Source organism: Camarhynchus parvulus, chromosome 23 (genome assembly GCF_901933205.1).
Source record: "Camarhynchus parvulus chromosome 23, STF_HiC, whole genome shotgun sequence".
Lineage (NCBI taxonomy): Eukaryota > Metazoa > Chordata > Aves > Passeriformes > Thraupidae > Camarhynchus > Camarhynchus parvulus.
In genome coordinates, this window is record NC_044593.1 from 5,716,734 (window position 1) to 5,737,308 (window position 20,575).

General features: G+C 49.3%; 1 protein-coding gene across 1 annotated transcript; it reads right to left on the bottom strand.

The window, feature by feature from the left end:
• Positions 1-42: 42 nt before the first annotated feature.
• On the bottom strand, positions 43-20,335 carry ZCCHC17 (zinc finger CCHC-type containing 17). The gene is made up of 8 exons (XM_030964619.1): positions 20,197-20,335; positions 19,946-20,054; positions 18,809-18,866; positions 14,097-14,197; positions 13,924-14,015; positions 11,567-11,667; positions 8,665-8,813; positions 43-923 (listed from the first exon to the last, which is right to left on the bottom strand). The coding sequence occupies exons 2-8, from the start codon at positions 19,985-19,987 to the stop codon at positions 759-761; spliced, it is 708 nt and encodes a 235-aa protein (XP_030820479.1). The 5' UTR covers positions 19,988-20,054; positions 20,197-20,335; the 3' UTR covers positions 43-758.
• Positions 20,336-20,575: the final 240 nt, after the last annotated feature.

A 20,575-nucleotide genomic window follows, 5' to 3' on the forward strand; every position in this document is an offset into this window, starting at 1 on the left:
GGGCCGAGCTGCTCCTGGCAGCCTCCCCCTGCCATCCCTTCCCCTGACCTTCAGCTCCAGTTACAAGATCTATGCTCCCTCCAGAAGGCTTCTCCTATGGGTTATCTCAGCACACACCCCCTTCCCAGCCCAGGGAACCTGGGGAAGCAGCCAGAACTTCCCAAAAAAACCCTTTCCCATCTCCTCCACGCAGCCAGTACTGTTCTCCCCCTGCCCAAGATGAAGTGGAGGGTACAGAAGGAAGCAGCAGGTACAAAGCACAGCTGCAGAGAGCAGATTTATTTTCCATCCCTTTCCAAGGCAGCAAACACTCCACAGTCCATGTTTACTCCCAGTATCTCCACTCCCCCATTTGCTCCTTGCTCCTCCACTCCCAGTGTTTGCAGAGAGGCCGAGGGAGCCGGGGCAGGTTTGCAGCCCAGAGCCCTGTGCCAGGGGCTGTGCTGCCACCAAAGCCTGTCCCCAGCACGGTGGGGGCCTGGCTGTGCCACCCCAAGCTCTGCAGGGCTGCTGTCCCCCCCTCACAGGAGCTGGCAGCAGGACAGCAGGCTGTGGCACAGCACGGGTGCCCTGCAGGCTGTCATGAGCCTGTGCTGGCAGCAGCTGTGGGACAAAGGGGCAGCCTGTGCCCAAGGTGACAGAAGACAGCTCGTACAAGGTCAACACCTGTAACACCTCATGTTCCTTTGAAATAAACTCCTTGTCCCTGCTGGCTGCACCAGGGAACGGCCGTGGCAGCAGCCCAGCTCACCCCAGGGCTACTTCTTGTGCTTCTTCTTCTTCTTCTTGGGAGCCTTGCTGGCTTTCCTGGAGTGCCTGGGCCTCTTGCTGGAGGGCTGAGCTCCGCCGCTGTCTGAGGCTGAGCTGTCCGAGTCCGACTCCGAGGACGGCCTGGCCTTGTGCTTCTTCTTCTTCTTCTTCTCCTGGGAAAACACAGGAGAAACCTGGGAATGTGGGAATGCCCTCCCTGGTGCTCAGCAGGGCAGCACGAGCCTTTCTGGGCCTGTTCTTGCATGGAAAGGGCACAGTGCCCCAGGAGGCCGGAGTTAACTGAGGGCAGGGCACAGAGCACAGCAGGAATCAGAGCAGAGGGGCAGCAATGTGGAAATCCAAGGCTGGAAAACACTGGATAATTCATAGAAAGAGAGTTTTTACTCTAATTCCATTATTTCATTGTTCTTTATTAATAGAAGTTGAAAGAATGAAGCATTTTTGCCCCAAAATTGGATTTCTAAACCAGCCATGAGCACCATCCTTGCAGCCCCAGCGCAACACCAGCCCCAGCCTGCCAGGACAGGAGCACTGCAGCACCCAAACACTGCCAGCTCCAGGCAGGAGAGCCCAGAGGAGCAGCAGGACAAGGTCAGTGCCCCCCTGCAAGATGTGGCTCCTTGCACAACCTCCCTAAAGATTTCACCACCCCCTCCTCTTTCCCAACTTCCTCCGTGCCCCTTCCTGCTCCTCAGTTTCCTCTGCACCTCTTTCTGCTCCCCAACTTCCCACTGCACCCTTTCTGCTCCCCAACTTCTCACTGCACCCTTTCTGCTCCCCAACTTCTCACTGCACCCCTTTCTGCTCCCCAACTCCTCCTGAACCCCATCCTGCTCCCCAATTTCTCCTGAACCCCATCCTGCTCATCTTCCCGTTGCACCTTGTCCTGCTCCCCAATTTCCCATTGCACCCCTTCCTGCTGATTCCTTCACACACTCTCCTGCTTCCCAGGTTTCCTTGCACACTTTCCTGTTCCCAAACTTCTCTTCCACCCTCCTGTGCTGCTCTCTCCCTCATGCTGTGTTTCTGCAAAGCCCTGAACCAGCAGCTCCAGAGTGACCCTTGGCTGCAGCACGAGAACAGCTGGGGTTGGAATAAAGCCCATGAAAACTCTGAAATGGATCTAAACCCTCCAATTTGTGGCAAAGCAGCAGGCAGAGATTACCCTGAGGCCTGGGGGCACTGGGATCACCCCAAGGCACACCAGCAGTGTTTAGTGAAGCAGGATGGCAATTTGGGGATATTTAATCAGGGCACAGGCCTCAGGAGAGGATCTGACTGATGCCAGGGTTCATCCCCTGCATCCCCTTCCAGCAGGGAGCAGGAATGCTGCCAGCAGCTCCCGAGGGCCTGGCAAAGCCCATCCTGCAAAAGCTCGGGTGTTCCCTCCCCTTGGCTCTGGGAAGTGAAGGGAAGAAGCTGAATGGGCCTCTAAAATAACAGCACCTTGCACATGGTGAATGCACAGCTGCAGCTTTGTGTCCCAGCCCAGCAGCACCAGGATCCAGCAAGGATCCAACTCCAGCCATGAGAGACTTTCCTGGCAAAAGGCTCTGAGGATCATGGAATGGTTTGGGTTGGAAGGGACCTCAAAGGCCACCCAGTGCCACCCCTGCCATGGCAGGGACACCTGCCCCTGTGCCAGGGGCTCCAGCCTGGCCTTGGGCACTGCCAGGGCTCCAGGGGCAGCCACAGCTGCTCTGGCAATTCCAGCCCAGCCCCTGCCCACCCTGCCAGGGAACAATTCCCAATTGCCAAGATCCCATCCAGCCCTGCCCTCTGGCACTGGCAGCCATTCCCTGGCTCCTGTCCCTCCATCCTTGTCCCCAGTCCCTCTGCAGCTCTCCTGGAGCCCCTTCAGGCCCTGCAAGGGCTCTGAGCTCTGCCTGGAGCCTTCTCCCCTCCAGGGGAGCACCCCCAGCTCTCCCAGCCTGGCTCCAGAGGGGCTGATCAGGAATTCTTGCCCTGTTTGAGGACTCAAGCAGAGGAGCCAAGGAGGGTTTCAGGATCAGAGATGGCCACTGAGGTGACCAAAGCCATGGACAGGTTTGGACAGCCCCAGGGAGGAAGGTGGCCCAGCAAGCTCAGCTCAGGGCTCTGACTAACCCAAAATTAAGCACCTGTGCCCAAATTGGATTGGGTGTCCAAGCACCAGGCCCAGGGGGAAAAGGAGAGGAGCTGGCAGCTGATTTTTAATCAAACAGAACAACTTTTTTAGGGAGCCATAAGAGCAAAGACAACACCCAGAGCTGAGCATCCAGAGATCCCTCTGGGATTCCAGGGAGCGAGCACAGGATGGAGCTCCACACCCACCAGACCCTTGGCACATTTTAGCTCCAGAACAGCAAATAATGTCACCCAAAATTGGGTCTGTTTTCCTGTGGGGTAACAACAGACTCAGCACAAAGTCCCTGACCCACAGAGGAAAGGCAGAAGCAAATCCTCCCAGTCCTAGGAGGATGGGAAGGAGTTAAATCCTCCACAGAAGGGGATGCAGCAAGGAGAATTTTCTCAAGCTTTTCCAGCCCGTGCACATGGTGAGAAAGTTTGACAGGACCTTCACAACCAAGAGTTTCATTCCAGAGCTTGGGAAACTTTCTCAGGATGTGAGGGCTGAAGGCAGGACAGGATGTCACACACGAGCAGGGGACAAAAAGCACACATGGGCATTGTGCTGGCTGGAAAAAAAAAATCAACAAACCCTCACTCTCCCCTTTTTGGGGGCTTCTAACAGCCAAGATCACTCCAAGAGAAACAAATCCCTTTTCTGGCACACAGTGGGGCTCTTGGGGTGCCCTGTGCAGGGCCAGGAGCTGAACTAAGTGATCCTTTGTGTGTGTCTTTTCCAGCCCTGGATATTCCAGGATTCTCTGATTCCTCCAGTGCAGCAAATCAGCACAGCCTGGGCTGCAAGTGCAGCTGGAAACAAGGAGAGCTGAGCATTCCCAGAGGAAAAAATGTGGCTGCTCCATGGCTGGAAGGGCTTTGGAGCAGCCTGGGACAGTGGAAGGTGTCACTGCCCATGGTAGGGGTGGCACTGGATGGGATTTAAGGTCCTTCCACCCCAACCCATCCCAGGATTTTATGATTTTCAGTAGCAGGAGGCAGCACTGCTGCAAAATCCTGCCCCAGACCTTTCCTTCACTCCAGTATCCCAGCCCTGGAGATCAGCACTGGGGTCACCAGGGAACTGAGTGAGCAGGGGATGGAGCACTGGGATCACCAGGGAACTGAGTGAGCAGGGATGGAGCACTGAGGTCACCAGGGAACTCAGGGAGCAGGGATGGAGCACTGGGGTCACAGGGAATGAGTGAGCAGGGATGGAGCACTGGGGTCACCGGGAAAGGGAGCAGGGATGGAGCACTGGGGTCACCAGGGAACTCAGGGAGCAGGGATGGAGCACTGGGGTCACCAGGGAACTGAGTGAGCAGGGATGGAGCACTGGGGTCACCAGGGAACTCAGGGAGCAGGGATGGAGCACTGGGGTCACCAGGGAACTCAGGGAGCAGGGATGGAGCACTGGGGTCACCAGGGAACTCAGGGAGCAGGGATGGAGCACTGGGGTCACCAGGGAACTCAGGGTGCAGCTCAGGGACTGCCCAAAGCCCAGGTTTGTGCCTGCAGGGACACCCTGAGCTGCCAAGTGCCCTCCAGCCAGGCTGGATGGGGCTCAGCTCAGCTCTGGCACACCCAGCTCAGCTCTGGGCACACCCAGCACCCCAAACACTGCATTTTGGGGCAATACTTGGAGAGGATTTGGCCCAAGCAGCTCTCAGTCAGCCTCAGAGCTGCACTTCACGGTTCCTCGCACATCCTGCCCCACCAATGCAATTAGCACAGCAGAACCCAACAAAAGTGCTCCAAATCCTCTCTCCAAGCCCCTGCTGGAGCTGCCAGCAGGGCAGCAGCAGGCTGGGCTGGAGCCTGAGCCCTGGTTTTCATGGCATTCCTTCCCTACTCTCCAGAAACTCCTCCAAGAGGGGCCCCTTGCAGCAGTCCAGGCTCCCTCCTGTCCTGTGTGAGGAAACTGCTCCAGGCTGTGCTCTCAGAATGTTCCAACAGCTCATTCCTCCTAAAGGTATTTGGGGTTGAGATAAGAGGGGAGTGCCCAGAACTGTCCAAGAAGTTGAAATATTTTTCACCAGACCCTTCTGAGGAGTTAAAATCCCTGGATTCCTAAAGTCTGTCTGCATCCCCAGGGTGTGCCAGGAATCCTTCTAGGCTTCTTCATTTTATTCTTTTTCCTCATTCCACCAGCCAATTTCATTCCAAACAAGACTCATTACACCAATCTAAAGGTGTTTTTGGATCCTTTGTTGGAGGAGCAGTCAGAATGAAGCTGAGGAGAAGAACCCAGCCTAGAGCCAGTAAATAAAGACAGCCAGATTCAGAAAAATTTCAAAGAAAACAACGTGTGAAGGGCTGTGGCCTCTTCATGCCATGGAAGAACCAGTAAAACTGAGGATGGACCAAGGCTGGATGAGCCACAGGTCACAGAACAAACACACTTAGGTGTGGTTTTAACATGAAGATCTGCAAATCTTCCATAAGGTGGGGAAAAGAGCAGCAAAGTCATAAAAAAGCCCCAATCCCAAAGGCCACCCAAAATCACCTCAGGGATGAGCAATAAAGCTCATAAGGAACTTTGAAATGGATCCAAACCCCCAAATTTGAGGTTGTATGAGCAGGAGATGGGATAAACTTGGAGAATTTCAATGCAAGGGTTATCCCTCAGTCAGCACTGCAGGTTTTTTCTTGGAGAACAAAGGCAGCAGGATGAGAAGGGCTCAGCCATTCCCAGCCTCCTGCCTCCCACACAACCCAGTGGGGACACTGCTGTTCCCACAGGAGCTCCCTCACCCCATGACCCCAGGAGGAGAAGGGACACAGAGCCTGGGCCTGCCCAGCTGTCCCAGACAGCTCCAGGGCTCACCCCTGGCACAGCACCATGGAATCCTGGAATTGTTGAGGGTGGAAAAGCCCCCCAAGATCAGCCAGTCCAAGCACGGCCCCAGCAGCACCAGCACGTCCCCAGGTGCCACATCCACGGGGTTTGGGAGGGATGGGGACCCCACCAGTGCCAGGACAGCTTCATCAACCCTTTCTGTGAAGGGTTTTTCCCAAATATCTGCATGGGAGATGGGGTATCAAAAGGGAAACGCAGACAAGGGAGTGAAATCTTCAAAGAGAATCAGGGGGGAGGGGGGAGAACCCCTCCATAAACCTTCAACCATCCAGAGTGCTGAGATGGCAGGGAAGGCAGGATTTGAAGCAGATGTGGGGTCAGAGTAGGGGCAATCCCCTGGGCTAGGGGACAGTAAATATGGGGATTCTGCACCAGTGGCTCAGTGTTTGCTGGCTCTTTGCCCTTCAGTGCAATCTTGTCCTGCTCTGGGAGAGAGGAGAAGGGAGCAGCTGCACACTCCTGTGTTGAAGGCACAGGGATGGGGAGAACAGCCATGGTGTTGCTCTGTCAGGCTGCACACACGTGGAAAACATTTCAATGTCTGTTTTTCTAACTTGCCCTGGGTTGAGCAGTGGCTTCCCTAAACTTCCCTCAGCACAACTGGAGGCTGTTTGCTCTCACCCCTCCCCTCATTCCCTGGGAGCATCCCCTGGCTGTCCCCTCCTGGCAGGAGCTGTGCAGGGCCACAAGGTCCCCCCTGATCCCCCTTTTCTCAGGCTGAGCCCCTTCCCCAGCTCCCTCAGGATTCTCCAGCCCCATTCCCTTCCCTGGACACCCTCCAGCCTCTCCCCTTCTCCCTCCATCACCCCTTTTCTCAGGGATTACAGGAGACAGGACAGGGCTCAGTGCTGCCACCCAAGGATGTGTCACTGTCACACCAGTGCCACTCCCACAGGGAGACCCGAACCCAGCTCCAGCCTGGGAATACTGGGGGGCTCAGGAAGGAGGGAAAGCAGGAGCTGGGAACCACTGGGAAAGGAAAGTGGAAAAAAAAGGGGGGTGAGGATCCTGGAGGAATCTCTGGGAAGAGGAGAAAAAACCCCAGAAACTCCAAGGAAACATCAGATCCAGGAAGAGGAGAAAAACCCCTCAGGCATGAGGGAAATCAGGAGCTGGGAACCACTGGGAGGGCAAGGTGAAAAAAAGGAGGTGAGGATGCTGGAGGAATCTCTGGGAAGAGGAGAAAAACCCCAGAAATTCCAAGGAAACATCAGGCTCCAGCCTGGGAATACTGTGGGGCTCAGGCAGGAGGGAAACCAGGAGCTGGGAACCACTGGGAAGGCAAAGTGAGGAAAAAAAGGGGGGTGAGGATCCTGGAGAAATCTCTGGGAAGAGGAGAAAAACCCCAGAAACTCCAAGGAAACATCAGATCAGAAAAGCACAAAATGCTGATCCTGAACAATCACAAATATTAATTTTATGGCTCTGACACTCAGTGGAGATGGAATCCCTTGGGAGCTGGCAGCTCCCTCCTCTCATTTCAAACCCCCAGGGCCACCCTGGTGTCACACACATGGGAGGGGACAGGTCAGCAAGGAGATTGTCCCTGAATGCAGGGAGCTATTTCCACGTGCTGTAAACCCCTGGAGCTCCAGGCAAGCACATGGTGGCTCCCAGACAAGATCACAGCAGGCACTCCAGACTACAAGGGAACCATTCATCTGCAGGATCCCACATCCTGCCTCCAAAAAAGCTCCAAGTTTTATTATTCCAGCTCTGGAAAACATCTGACAACTTTTGATGTCACCCTTGAGAAGGGAGGGAGATCAAAGGAACAAGGGAGATTTCAAGGAAAGCTATTAATCCACCAACCCCCAAAAAATCAGGAACAAACTGAGGAGAGTGACCCACATTTCCTGTAGTGTCAGCAGGGCAAGACTCCACTGGGAATCCCCATGCTGGTGGATGGGCAGGGGTAGGATAACAAGCTGTTTGTGCACTTCTCTGTGTAATTTTTCCCCAAAACTTTTAAATAACTTGAGCTTTTTCTGCCTGTTGCCACTCTCCAGGAATACAGAGAGGCCACAGAACTGGAAAGAGGGGAAAAATAGAGAAAGGGGTTTGGAAGAGTAATTAAAAGTGGGACTGGGAAGGGGCTGATGGAATAATTAATTCATTGAAGACTTGAACTGGATTGTGGCTGCCCCTGGACGTGTCCCAGGCCAGGCTGGAGCAACCTGGGAGCATGGTACAGGTGGGATGGGATGGGATTTAAGGTCCCTTCCACCCCAAACCCTCTGGGATTCTGTGAATACTCATCCCTGAATAACCCTGACCACCAAAAGCTCCTGGCCTGGGTTCAGTCTCACCTGTGTTTTATTTTATCTCATCCTGCTCCGAGCCAGAGGTCAAACACAGCCTGGGAAATGTCTCTGATCTGGTGCCATTTTCACAGGGACAGAAATTGCTCTGGAGCCTGGGAATGCTCCCTGAGCAAACCCAGCCAGGGATTTTCCCCCAGAGTGTGCAGATAAAGCCAATTCCCACAGGCCTGGCAGGGTCAGGACACCCCTGCAGCCAGCAGGGCACCCAGTCCAGATCAAAGAAAGGTGTGAGGGCAGGAGAAAGGAGGAAAACAGGAATCACAGGATTCAGGACACTGAAGCAATGCCTGCAGAGCCTCACAAAGATCAGCAAAAACAATAATCATCTTTTTCTCACTCTAAGAATATCTTCTGAGGGCTGTGTGTTGTAGCACAAAACCAGCTTGAAGGGAACTTGACAATAAAAGGAGAAAAGCCAAGAATTAGGAAGAAATCAGCAGAGGAGGTTCCTGCTTTGCTACAGAATCTGCCCAAAACTGAAGCACCTTCTGAGCCCACACCTGGCTACTCACACCCACCTTGCTGGAGTAACTCAGTTGTAACCACAGAGCAAATTCCCATCCCCCAGTTCCTTTTCCAGGCCAGCCAGAGGCCACCTCATACCTTTTTCCTCTTTTTTGAAGACTCTTCAGCCTGGCTGATCTTTTTGTCCCCTTCACGTCCTGCTGCTGCCCCCTCCTCTTCCTCCTCCTCTGGAATGAGGCTGTATTTGGTTCCTCCAGGCTGCATGAAACACTCCTTGGCAAAGTGACCTGGAAAAAAAAATAAAAAGGTGTTTGAAGGAACAACCCAGCCCCTTTTCCTTTTTATTTGTTCTTTTTTTAACAAATGCATTTCATACACGTGAAGTGCTGCCAAGGCTTTTTTGATTATCAGCCTTTTTCAAGGAGAAAATCTACACTGGACATTTTTTATCCTGAAATTTCAGCTGGTTGAACATGCCCTGATTAAACAGGACAGAGAACAAACATAACCCAGGTCATTCTGGAGGGATTAGTTAGGCAAAAGAGAAAATATTCTTGTCTCAACAAGTCAAAATCTGTCTCTGCAGGGGCTTAATCAGCCCAGAAAAGAATGGGAGAAAGGTAAATTGGTGTGATTGGCACCTGGAAAATGAGCTAAAGCCACAAAGAGAGAGAAATTCAGTTCTTCTGGTTCTACCCTTTCTACTCTGGAGACATCAAAGTTGACCTACTAAGAGCTGCAGGGGAAATTTGGAGAGCTGGCACCTGCTGTTAGGAGGAGACAACATTATTAAAAAGCAGATTGAAAATAGGCATAATCCTGGGTTTTGGGGTTCTTTAAAATAGTGTTTTATACTTAAGAGTTCTTCAAATAGTAATAATTCATTAAAATAATATTTTAAGGATACTTCTCTACGACCACAGAGGCCACACTCAGCATTAACCTTCTCCAGAACAGCACGAGCCCCATGAACCATTTCCTCCAAATAACACAAGTAGGGCACAGCAAAAACTGCTGCACAAGAAAACCACCTTGTACCTCAGCAACTTGAATAAATCTACTGAAAGGCACCACAGAATCCTCCTCACACAGCTGAACCAGGCAGGACATCATTCCAGCAGGCACAAACTTGGTTTTAGCTCTAAGGCACAGCTCCAGTGTCCCACCAGCTGAGCTGGAGCTTCCACTGATGGGTGTTCACAGTGGGATCACCTGCTGAAGGTTGGTTTGCTTCTTAAAAACCAAAATCAGACTAATGACCCCAAATGGGGCTCAGCAGTGGGAATGGCCCATCCTGCACTTTGCTGAGCCCCAAAGATCAGCTCCACACACAGCACAGGCTGTTCCTGTCCCTTCCTGTGCTCACCTGTCCCTTGGTGTCCCCCCAGTGCTGTGGAACGTCTACGGGGACTGTGACAACTTTGCCACCCTGAAGGGACACAGCGGGGCTGTCATGGAGCTGCACTACAACACGGATGGCAGGTGAGGGCAGGGGCTCACTGCAGCTCAGGGAATGGGGCTGGAGCCCCAGGAGGGGCTGAGGGAGCTGGGAAGGGGCTCAGCCTGGAGCAAAGGAGGCTCAGGGGGCCCTTGTGGCTCTGCACAGCTCCTGCCAGGAGGGGACAGCCGGGGGGTCGGGCTGTGCTCCAGGAACAGGGACAGGAGCAGAGGGAACGGCCTCAGGCTGGGCCAGGGCAGGCTCAGGGTGGGCACAGCAGGAATTTCCCCATGGAAAGGGGGCTCAGGCCTTGGCAGGGGCTGCCCAGGGAGGTTTGCAGTGCCCATCCCTGGAGGTGCCCCAGCAATTCCTGGAGGTGGCACTGAGTGCTCTGGGCTGGGGACAAGGTGGGGATCAGCTGGGACTTGATGTCCTTGGAGCTCTTTTCCCACCTCATCTCTGGGATCCTGAGCACCAGAATCCCAAAGGCTTTTCCCACAAGGGAATATCCATCCAATGGCAGCCCCAGCAGCAGAGGTGTCCCTGCCCCAGCCCCTTCTGGCAGGGAACATTTCCTGTTCCCCACAGCTCCAAACCCCTCACACCAACAACAGAAAGGCCTCAAAATCCCATTTTTGCATATTGGGGGAAAATTTCTCCATGGACAGTGTGCTGAGGCATTGGCAGGGGCTGCCCAGGGAGGTTTGCAGTGCCCATCCCTGGCGGTGCCCCAGGAATGCCTGGAGGTGGCACTCAGAGCTCTGGGCTGGGGACAAGGTGGGCACTGGGCACAGGCTGGACTCAGTGACCTTGGAGCTCTTTTCCAACCTAAATAACTCTGCCTCCCAGCAGGAGGCACAGAACGGTTGGGGTTGAAGGGATCAGCTGGAGCAGGTGACACAGGGACACACCCAGGGGGTTGGGATAGCTCCACCCTCCACTCCCTCCCTGTTCTCTGCCACTCCTCATGGACAGAAGTTCCTCCTCACAGTGACGTGGAGCTCGTTGTGTTTCACTTTCTGGCCATCACTCCTTGTCCTGTCCCTGAGCAGAGTCTGCACCATCCTCTGACACCCCTGGGGATATTTGTGTGCATTGATTGGATTCCCTCTCAGTTTTCTTCTCCACAACAGCCAGGCCCAGCTCCCTCAGTCTCTCCTCATCTCTTCCAATCCTTCATCACCTTTGTGGCCTCCACTGGCCCCTCACCAGCAGCCCAAAGGGGTGTGATTTTAAGCAATACTTTTTTTAAATTTTTTTAAGGACTTGAATTAAAACTTTTGTTTTTGTAGCAAGTGATAAAAACTCCCTCCTCTAAAGGACAAACATGGAACCAAAATTCAGTCCTTACAACCACATGTAACCATGTCAGCAGCTGTGGCTGGCCCTGGATGCCTGGAAGTGTCCAAGGCCAGGCTGGACAGGGCATGGAGCAGCCTGGGATGGTGGGAGGGGTCCCTGGGGACTGGAATCAGGTGGGATTTGAGGTCCCTCCCAACCCAAACCATTTTGGGATTCCACCACGAGACAAACACTGATCCAAGCCCACCAAGGGTGACTGCCTGGCTGGGACAGAGCCACAAAGCAGCAGCCCAGACCCACCTTTGCAGCCACACTTCTTGCACACCGTGTTCAGCACGGCCTCCAGGGTGATCTTCTGGCTCGTGTAGTCCCTGAAGGAGCGTTTCTTCCTCTCATCCTGGCTGGGAGGACAAGAACAGCTCCATTTTCCATCCATTCTCATCTTTAATCCCTCATTTTTGTACAAACAAAAGGCTTTTACATTTTTGTACGGCCCCAAGGCTTTTAAAGGTTATTTGGTGTGGTGGCTCTGATTTGCTAATTTGAGATTTTGCTAATTTTGAGATCACTTGTGGCTCCCTTCACAGAGAGCAGCAGGCACAAGCTCCCAAGGATTTCTCCTAGGGAAAGGCAGTGAGAAACCTCAGAGAAGAAGAGAAAACAATTCTTATTTCTATTCACTGCTCCTATTGTTTTGCACATGTGGAATGTGTTATGGAGATTGTTTACCCAAAGTGATTTGTTAATTGGACACTGGTGAAGGTTGTTTTGATTCCTTGGATAATTGGGTCAAAGCTGTGTCCTGGCTGTCTCAGGCACTCACAGGTTTTTCTGTAGTATCCCTTTAGTGTAGTACCTTTTAGCACAGTATGTAATTGAGTATAGTATAGTATTTTAGTATGTAATTTAGCATAGTATTAGTGTAATAAAGTACTGCTTAATAAAGCATTTGTTCAGCCTTCTGAATCATGGAGTCAGAGCACATTATTCCCGACATTGGGGCTGCCCTGCATTGATAATCACTTTTATAAATGTCTTCTGCTGCAATGGATTTGCAGGGTTAGGCCACAGTGGGCACAGCCAGCCTGCTCCTGAGTTTGCTATCAAAGCCTCAGGGATTCCTCAAGGCTATTGGAGCACAAATTGTGCAAATGAAGAAAGAAGGGGCTGAGAAACCAAATACCAAGATGGCAAGAACAGGATAACAGAGGGCTGTGAAACAACTGCCCTGTAACCAATCACACACTGTGGGAAATGCAGGCACAAAACAGAGAGAAAGACAAAGACAAAATCAAGCAGTGTGCACTCAGCAGTTTGTACAGTTTGTAATCTATAAAAGTGTAAATGTAATAAAGGCTTCTGCTGGATCATACTGGCCAGTTGTGCAGGAATCCTGCATTTTCTACAATAGTCTCCCATGCAAAACCAGGACACTCTCAAAGTAAAAATTTCTAAACCCAAAGAGCAGAGCTGACCTGGCCCTGGGCACCACCAGGGATCCAGGGGCAGCCACAGCTGCTTTGGGAATTCCATCCCAGCCGCTCCCCAGCCTCCCAGGGAACAATTCCTTCCCAAAATCCCATCCATCCCTCTCCCCTGGCAGGGTGATAATTAGCATTGATCCCATGATTCACAGAATGTTGATCAATATCTATCTTTTTAAAGAAAGCCATTGCTTTTATAGACAGTTACAATACAGACAGACTTAATTGGTCCTCTAATCAAAACACCATCACCACTGGCTAATTAAGAAACCACCCTTTGGTAAACAAATCTCCATACCACATTCCACATGTTCACAGCAACAGGTGCAGCAAGTGAAGATAAGAATTGTTTCTCATCCTTTTCTCTGATCTTCTCACAGCCTTTCTCCAGCACAATGCCTGGGAAAGCTGTGCTGTTCCCTGTGGCCAGAGAGCTGCTGCCACACAGCCCTGCCCTCTGGCAAGGGAAGCCGCCCTGTGTCCAAGGAAACCATTCCCTGTGTCCCATAGGCAGCCATGCCCTGTGCCCTGTGTCCCATAGGCAGCCATGCCCTGTGCCCCCTGGGCAGCCATGCCCTGTGCCCCACAGGCGGCCATGCCCTGTGTCCCACAGGCAGCCATGCTCTGTGCCCCTTGAGGCAGCCATGCCCTGTGTCCTGTGCCCCTTGGGCAGCCATGCCCTGTGTCCTGTGCTCCTTGAGGCAGCCATGCCCTGTGCCCCATAGGAAGCAATGCCCTGTGTCCCATAGGCAGCCATGGCCTGTGCCCTGTGCCCCCCACAGGCAGCCATGCCTTGTGTCCCCTGGGCAGCCATGCTCTGTGCCCTGTGTCCCATAGGAAGCTCGCCCTGTGCCCCTTGGGCAGCCATGCCCTGTGCCCTGTGTCCCACAGGCAGCTATGTCCTGTGTCCCATGGGCAGCCATGCCCGGGCAGCCGCCCCGTGTCCCCGGCAGCCAGCCCGGCCCAGGCAGCCGCCCGGCAGCCATGCCCTGTGTCCCCTGGGCAGCCATGCCCTGTGCCCCACATGCAGCCATGCCTTGTGTCCCATAGGAAGCCATGCCGTGTGCCCTGCCCTGTGAGCAGCCATGCCCCGTGCCCCACAGGCAGCCATGCCCCACAGGCAGCCATGCCCCACAGGCAGCCATGCCCTCTGTTCTGCTCAGATTTACCCACTCAAGGGAAACGTTGTTGGGATCCAGGTCCTTCCCTGTGCCTTGGTGAACAACCTTCATGGAGAGGGAGAGCTTCAGCTTGTCATCCTTCATCTGCAAAGCCCACAATGAGCAGGATGAACGACCTGACAGTGTTAATGAACACCCAGGACATTTGCCTTTAATTAGGGTTACCTCTCTGCCAATGAGCTTCACCCACACCTTGTCCCCCACGTCGAGCATCTCTGCGGGTTTGTCCACGGGGCAGGAGGACATGTGGGTCCTGTGCACCAGGCCTGTGGGGGGAAGGGACACAGGGGACACAATCAGCCCTGGGGATGGGACACAGGGGACACAAACAGCCCCAGGGAAGGGACACAGGGGACACAAACAGCCCTGGGGATGGGACACAGGGGACACAATCAGCCCCAGGGGATGGGACACAGGGGACACAATCAGCCCCAAGGATGGGACACAGGGGACACAATCAGCCCCAGGGGATGGGACACAGGGGACACAATCAGCCCTGGGGATGGGACACAGGGGACACAATCAGCCCTGGGGAAGGGACACAGGGGACACAATCAGCCCCAGGGGAAGGGACACAGGGGACACAATCAGCCCTGGGGATGGGACACAGGGGACACAATCAGCCCTGGGGATGGGACAGAGGGGACAGAAACAGCCCTGGGGGAAGGGACAGAAGGGACACAATCAGCCTCAGCTCTGCCTGCCAGAGAGCAGCTCCTCAGGGGATGCAGGGAATGACACAGGGTGTGGAATGAATGTGCTAGGGTTAATAAATTAATCAATAAAACAAACAAATTAACTATAAATTAATCAATAAAACTAAGACATTAACTATAAATTAATAAATTAATTTAATAAACTATAAATTAAGAAAGAAAATCAATTAATTAACTGTAAATTAATAAATAAAAGAAATGAAGTATAGATTAATAAATAAAATTAATAAACTATAAATTAATTTAAAATAAATTAACAGTAAATTAATTAATGAAACTAATTGTAAATTAATAAATGACATATAAATCAATAAATAAAATTATGAAATTAACTATAAATTAATAAATAAAAATTAATAGTGAACATAATAAAATATGAAAATAATAAATAAGATTAATAAAATAAAACTAATAAATGGAATTAATAAAATAATAAATTTTAACAATTATTAGTGTTCATTTCATCCTTAGCTCATCCTTTCTTCAGTTTTATACAGAAGATTCTCCACTGAACCTTGGATTTGCAGTTTCCAAGTTTCCAAAGTGGCTTGGAGCAGAAAATCCTCTGGGGTGTGGGAAGAATGTGTTTTTATACTATTAACAAATAGAATTTTAAAATGTTCATTTTAAAAACTTGAAATTTAAATTAATATTTATTTAAAATTATATTTCTTTAAAGTGATATTTACTTTAAGCTATATATTTATATTTATTTTTAATATCTTACTGATTTTATGTTTTAAATTTATGTTATCATTATTATTTACATTTATTTTTAAACTTTATTTATTCTTGAACTCATTTTTATTATTTCTATTTTTTGACTATTGTTTATAATGCAGGTACTACTAGTAAAGCTGTAAATGTGAATAATAAACACAAGTAAAAATAGATCTTTAAATAAATATATTTCTAAATAATAAATAAAAACAAATATATGGGGGAATAATATATTTATTAGTAATAGATGTATTTTAAAGAGTGCTCCAATTTTTTAACTGCTGAGGCAGGTGCCAACACCCCAAACTGGGTTGGAATTTGGGTACTGACAGTGGAGAGCAGGGTTCTGCAAGCAATATATTTATTTATAACTAATAAACATATTTATAAAAAATAAAATAACAAATATATTTATGAATAATATATATATATATTAGTAATATATATATATTTAGAGAGTGCTCCAATTTTTTAACTTCTGAGACAGGTGACACCACCCCAGCCTGGACTGGAATTTGGGTGACTGACAGTGGAGAGCAGGGTTCTGCTTGTAATAAATCTATTTATAAATAATAAATGTATTTATGAATTATTAATAATAACTAAATATTTGTGAATAATATGTTTATTGGTTATATATATATATGTTTTAGAGAGTGCTCCAATTTTTTAGCTGCTGAGGCAGGTGCCAACACCCCAAACTGGGTTGGAGTTTGGGTGAGTGACAGTGGAGAGCAGGGTTCTGCAAGCAATATATTTATTTATAACTAATAAACATATTTATAAAAAAATAAAATAACAAATATATTTGTGAATAATATATTTATTAGTAATATTTTTTTAAGGGGTGCTCCAATTTTTTAACTTCTGAAACAGATGACACCACCCCAAACTGAACTGGAATTTGGGTACTGACAATGGAGAGCAGGGTTCTGCAAGTAATAAATATATTTATGAATAATAAACAAATATATTTGTGAATAATATATTTATTAGTAATATATATTTTTTTAGAGGGTGCTTCAATTTTTTAACTTCTGAGACAGGTGCCAACACCCCAGCCTGAACTGGAGTTTGGGTGACTGACAGTGGAGAGCAGGGTTCTGCTTGTAATAAATATATTTATAAATAATAAACGTATTTATGAATTATTAATAATAACTAAATATTTGTGAATAATATATTTATTGGTTATATATATATATGTTTTAGAGAGTGCTCCAATTTTTTAGCTGCTGAGGCAGGTGCCAACACCCCAAACTGGGTTGGAGTTTGGGTGAGTGACAGTGGAGAGCAGGGTTCTGCAAGCAATATATTTATTTATAACTAATAAACATATTTATAAAAAAAAAATAACAAATATATTTGTGAATAATATATTTATTAGTAATATTTTTTTAACGGGTGCTCCAATTTTTTAACTTCTGAAACAGATGACACCACCCCAAACTGGACTGGAATTTGGGTACTGACAATGGAGAGCAGGGTTCTGCAAGTAATAAATATATTTATGAATAATAAACAAATATATTTGTGAATAATATATTTATTAGTAATATATATTTTTTTTAGAGGGTGCTTCAATTTTTTAACTTCTGAGACAGGTGCCAACACCCCAGCCTGAACTGGAGTTTGGGTGACTGACAGTGGAGAGCAGGGTTCTGCTTGTAATAAATATATTTATAAATAATAAATGTATTTATGAATTATTAATAATAACTAAATATTTGTGAATAATTTATTTATTGGTAATATATATAAATATAGATATATATATGTTTTAGAGAGTGCTTCAATTTTTTAACTTCTGAGACAGTTGAGAACACCCCAGCCTGGACTGGAGTTTGGGTGACTGACAGTGGAGAGCAGGGTTCTGCAAGTCATAAATCTATTTATGAATAAATAATAACAAATATATTTGTGAATAATATATTTATTAGTAACAGATGTATTTTGGAGGGTGCTCTGATTTTTTAATTGCTGAGACAGATGACAACACCCCAAACTGGATTGGAATTTGGGCACTGACAGTGGAGAGCAGGGTTCTGCAAGCAATATATTTATTTATAACTAATAAACATATTTATAAAAAAAAAAAAAAACCAAATATATTTGTGAATAATATATATATATATTAGTAATATATATATATTTAGAGAGTGCTCCAATTTTTCAACTTCTGAGACAGGTGACACCACCCCAGCCTGGACTGGAATTTGGGTGACTGACAGTGGAGAGCAGGGTTCTGCTTGTAATAAATCTTTTAAAATAATAAATGTATTTATGAATTATAATAATAACTAAATATTTGTGAATAATATGTTTATTGGTTATATATATATATGTTTTAGAGAGTGCTCCAATTTTTTAGCTGCTGAGGCAGGTGCCAACACCCCAAACTGGGTTGGAGCTTGGGTGAGTGACAGTGGAGAGCAGGGTTCTGCAAGCAATATATTTATTTATAACTAATAAACATATTTATAAAAAAAATAAAATAACAAATATATTTGTGAATAATATATTTATTAGTAATATTTTTTTAAAGGGTGCTCCAACTTTTTAACTTCTGAAACAGATGGCACCACCCCAAACTGGACTGGAATTTGGGTACTGACAATGGAGAGCAGGGTTCTGCAAGTAATAAATATATTTATGAATAATAAACAAATATATTTGTGAATAATATATTTATTAGTAATATATATTTTTTTTAGAGGGTGCTTCAATTTTTTAACTTCTGAGACAGGTGACACCACCCCAGCCTGGATTGGAATTTGGGTGACTGACAGTGGAGAGCAGGGTTCTGCTTGTAATAAATATATTTATAAATAATAAACGTATTTATGAATTATTAATAATAACTAAATATTTGTGAATAATATGTTTATTGGTTATATATATATATATGTTTTAGAGAGTGCTCCAATTTCTTAGCTGCTGAGACAGGTGCCAACACCCCAAACTGGGTTGGAATTTGGGTGACTGACACTGGAGAGCAGGGTTCTGATTTTCCCCTTCTTTTGATTTAATTCATTTATTTCACTTCATTTCTTTTAGTTTTTTTTTCCTCCACTCATTCACACTGACCATGAAAAGGAGGTAATTGGGTAAATTGCACAATTTCTACAGTTCTGCCATTACTTTCAAATGATTCCCTGAAATATCCTCAAGTTCCCAAAACCTCCACTAAAATCTGAAAGAACAAAACCCCAGAATATCCAGAATTTCCCAAAATTCCACCCCAAATATCCTGACATTATCAAAAACTCCTCTGAGTATTTTTTGGTAATCATGCAAAAGTCCATCCTTTTCTAAATGCTTTCGAAATTCCTTCCTAATTTAGGAAAAACTCATTTCTGAGCTTTTTCTGAAGGCCTTTAATTCTGAGCTGGCTGCTTGCCTTGACCACACAAACAGTGAAATAATTTCCCAGACACCAACCTTGTTTCCTGCAGCCTGGGATTTTGATAAAGGCTCCATAATCTGTCACTGCAGCAACCTGGGGAGAAAACCCAGAGCAGAGCTGGAGGAAATTCCTTCCCAAAGAGGGGAGAATCTGCACAACAAACCTGCCCAGCTCACTGAGCTGGAGACTGGCAGAGAATCAAGGAAGGGGTCGGGCTGGAGGGACATGAAATCCCATCTGGTGCCACCCCAGGGACACTTCCCCTGTGCCAGGAGCTCCAGCCTGGCCTTTGGGCACTGCCAGGGCTCCAGGGGCAGCCACAGCTGCTCTGGGCACCCTGGCACAGCCCAAACCTCTCGAACCAGGCCTTGCCAGGCTACAAACCCCCTGTGGCAAATGGCACTGGGGGCACCTGGAACCAGCCAGGAAATCATTCTTTCCTTTCCTTTCTCCATTTGCTGCAATGGGGTTTGGTGCTGGTTTCCATCCTGGATTCAGGAATGGGAATGCCAGAGTGCTTTGGGTGGGAAGGGATCTTCAATGGCAGCTCATTGCAGCCCAGGGACAGCTCCCACTGTGCCAGGTGCTGCCAGCCCCAATGCCCAGCCTGGCCTTGGGCACTGCCAGGGCTCCAGGGGCAGCCACAGCTGCTCTGGCAATTCCAGCCCAGCCCCTGCCCACCCTGCCAGGGAACAATTCCCAATTGCCAAGATCCCATCCAGCCCTGCCCTCTGGCACTGGCAGCCATTCCCTGGCTCCTGTCCCTCCATCCTTGTCCCCAGTCCCTCTGCAGCTCTCCTGGAGCCCCTTCAGGCCCTGCAAGGGCTCTGAGCTCTGCCTGGAGCCTTCTCCTCTCCAGGGAGCACCCCCAGCTCTCCCAGCCTGGCTCCAGAGGGGCTCCAGCCCTGCAGCAGCTCCGTGGGCTCCTCTCGGCTCTCTCCAGCAGCTCCAGGCGCTGCTGATGTTGGAATTCCGAGCTCTGCAGGTGGGGAATCAGGTGACAGGACAGAATCTCCTATCCCCTGCTGCCCCACATCTGCACATAAACAACTCACGGACACGGGTTTGTGCACCTGTACAGAGCTCTCTGCCACCCAAACCTCCCCGCGCTAAACCCCGGCTGAACCAACCGAATGAATTCACCCAGAGCACGGCCCCGGCCGCCCCCGCACCTCGCCCTGGAAGATGGAGTAGAGCTCGGGGAGCGGCTCCATCGCCTCCCGGGGTGCTGTGACAGCCAGCGGGATCCACCCCGCGCTACCGCATCTCCGCTGCAGGATGCTGAGGAAAGAAACATTTCATTAATGCCTGAAACCCTCACAGAGCCCTGAGAGCGCCCTCAGGGTGCCCTCAGGGTTCAGCGCCTTGAGCAGCGTGGGGTTCGACCAGAACGGAACCCACAGCGCCCCAGTGCAGGACTGACCCGGACGAACGAGGTGGGACAAGACGGCTGTTCCCGGAGCCCGCGGGGCGGTGCGGGGTCGTCAGTGCCCGGGGCAGCGACACCAGCGCGCCGCCATCGCCTCAGCCACCCCCGCCATAACCCCCTCACGCTGAGAGGCCGCGCTCCCCGCCAACCACAGCACGCAATGTTGCCGTGTGGCTGACCACAGCCAATCAGCGTTACCCATGCTACCCAGAGCCCGCTCTCCCCCAATCAGAGCAAGGCGCGCCTGAAGGCGCCGCGCTCCCCGCTCTATCCCCGGCGTGCCTGTACCGTGTCGGGGGGGCGGGACTTACAGGGCGCTCCGCCAATCAGCGCGGCAGGCGCGGCGTCGGCAGCCAATGGGGCCCGGGGGGCG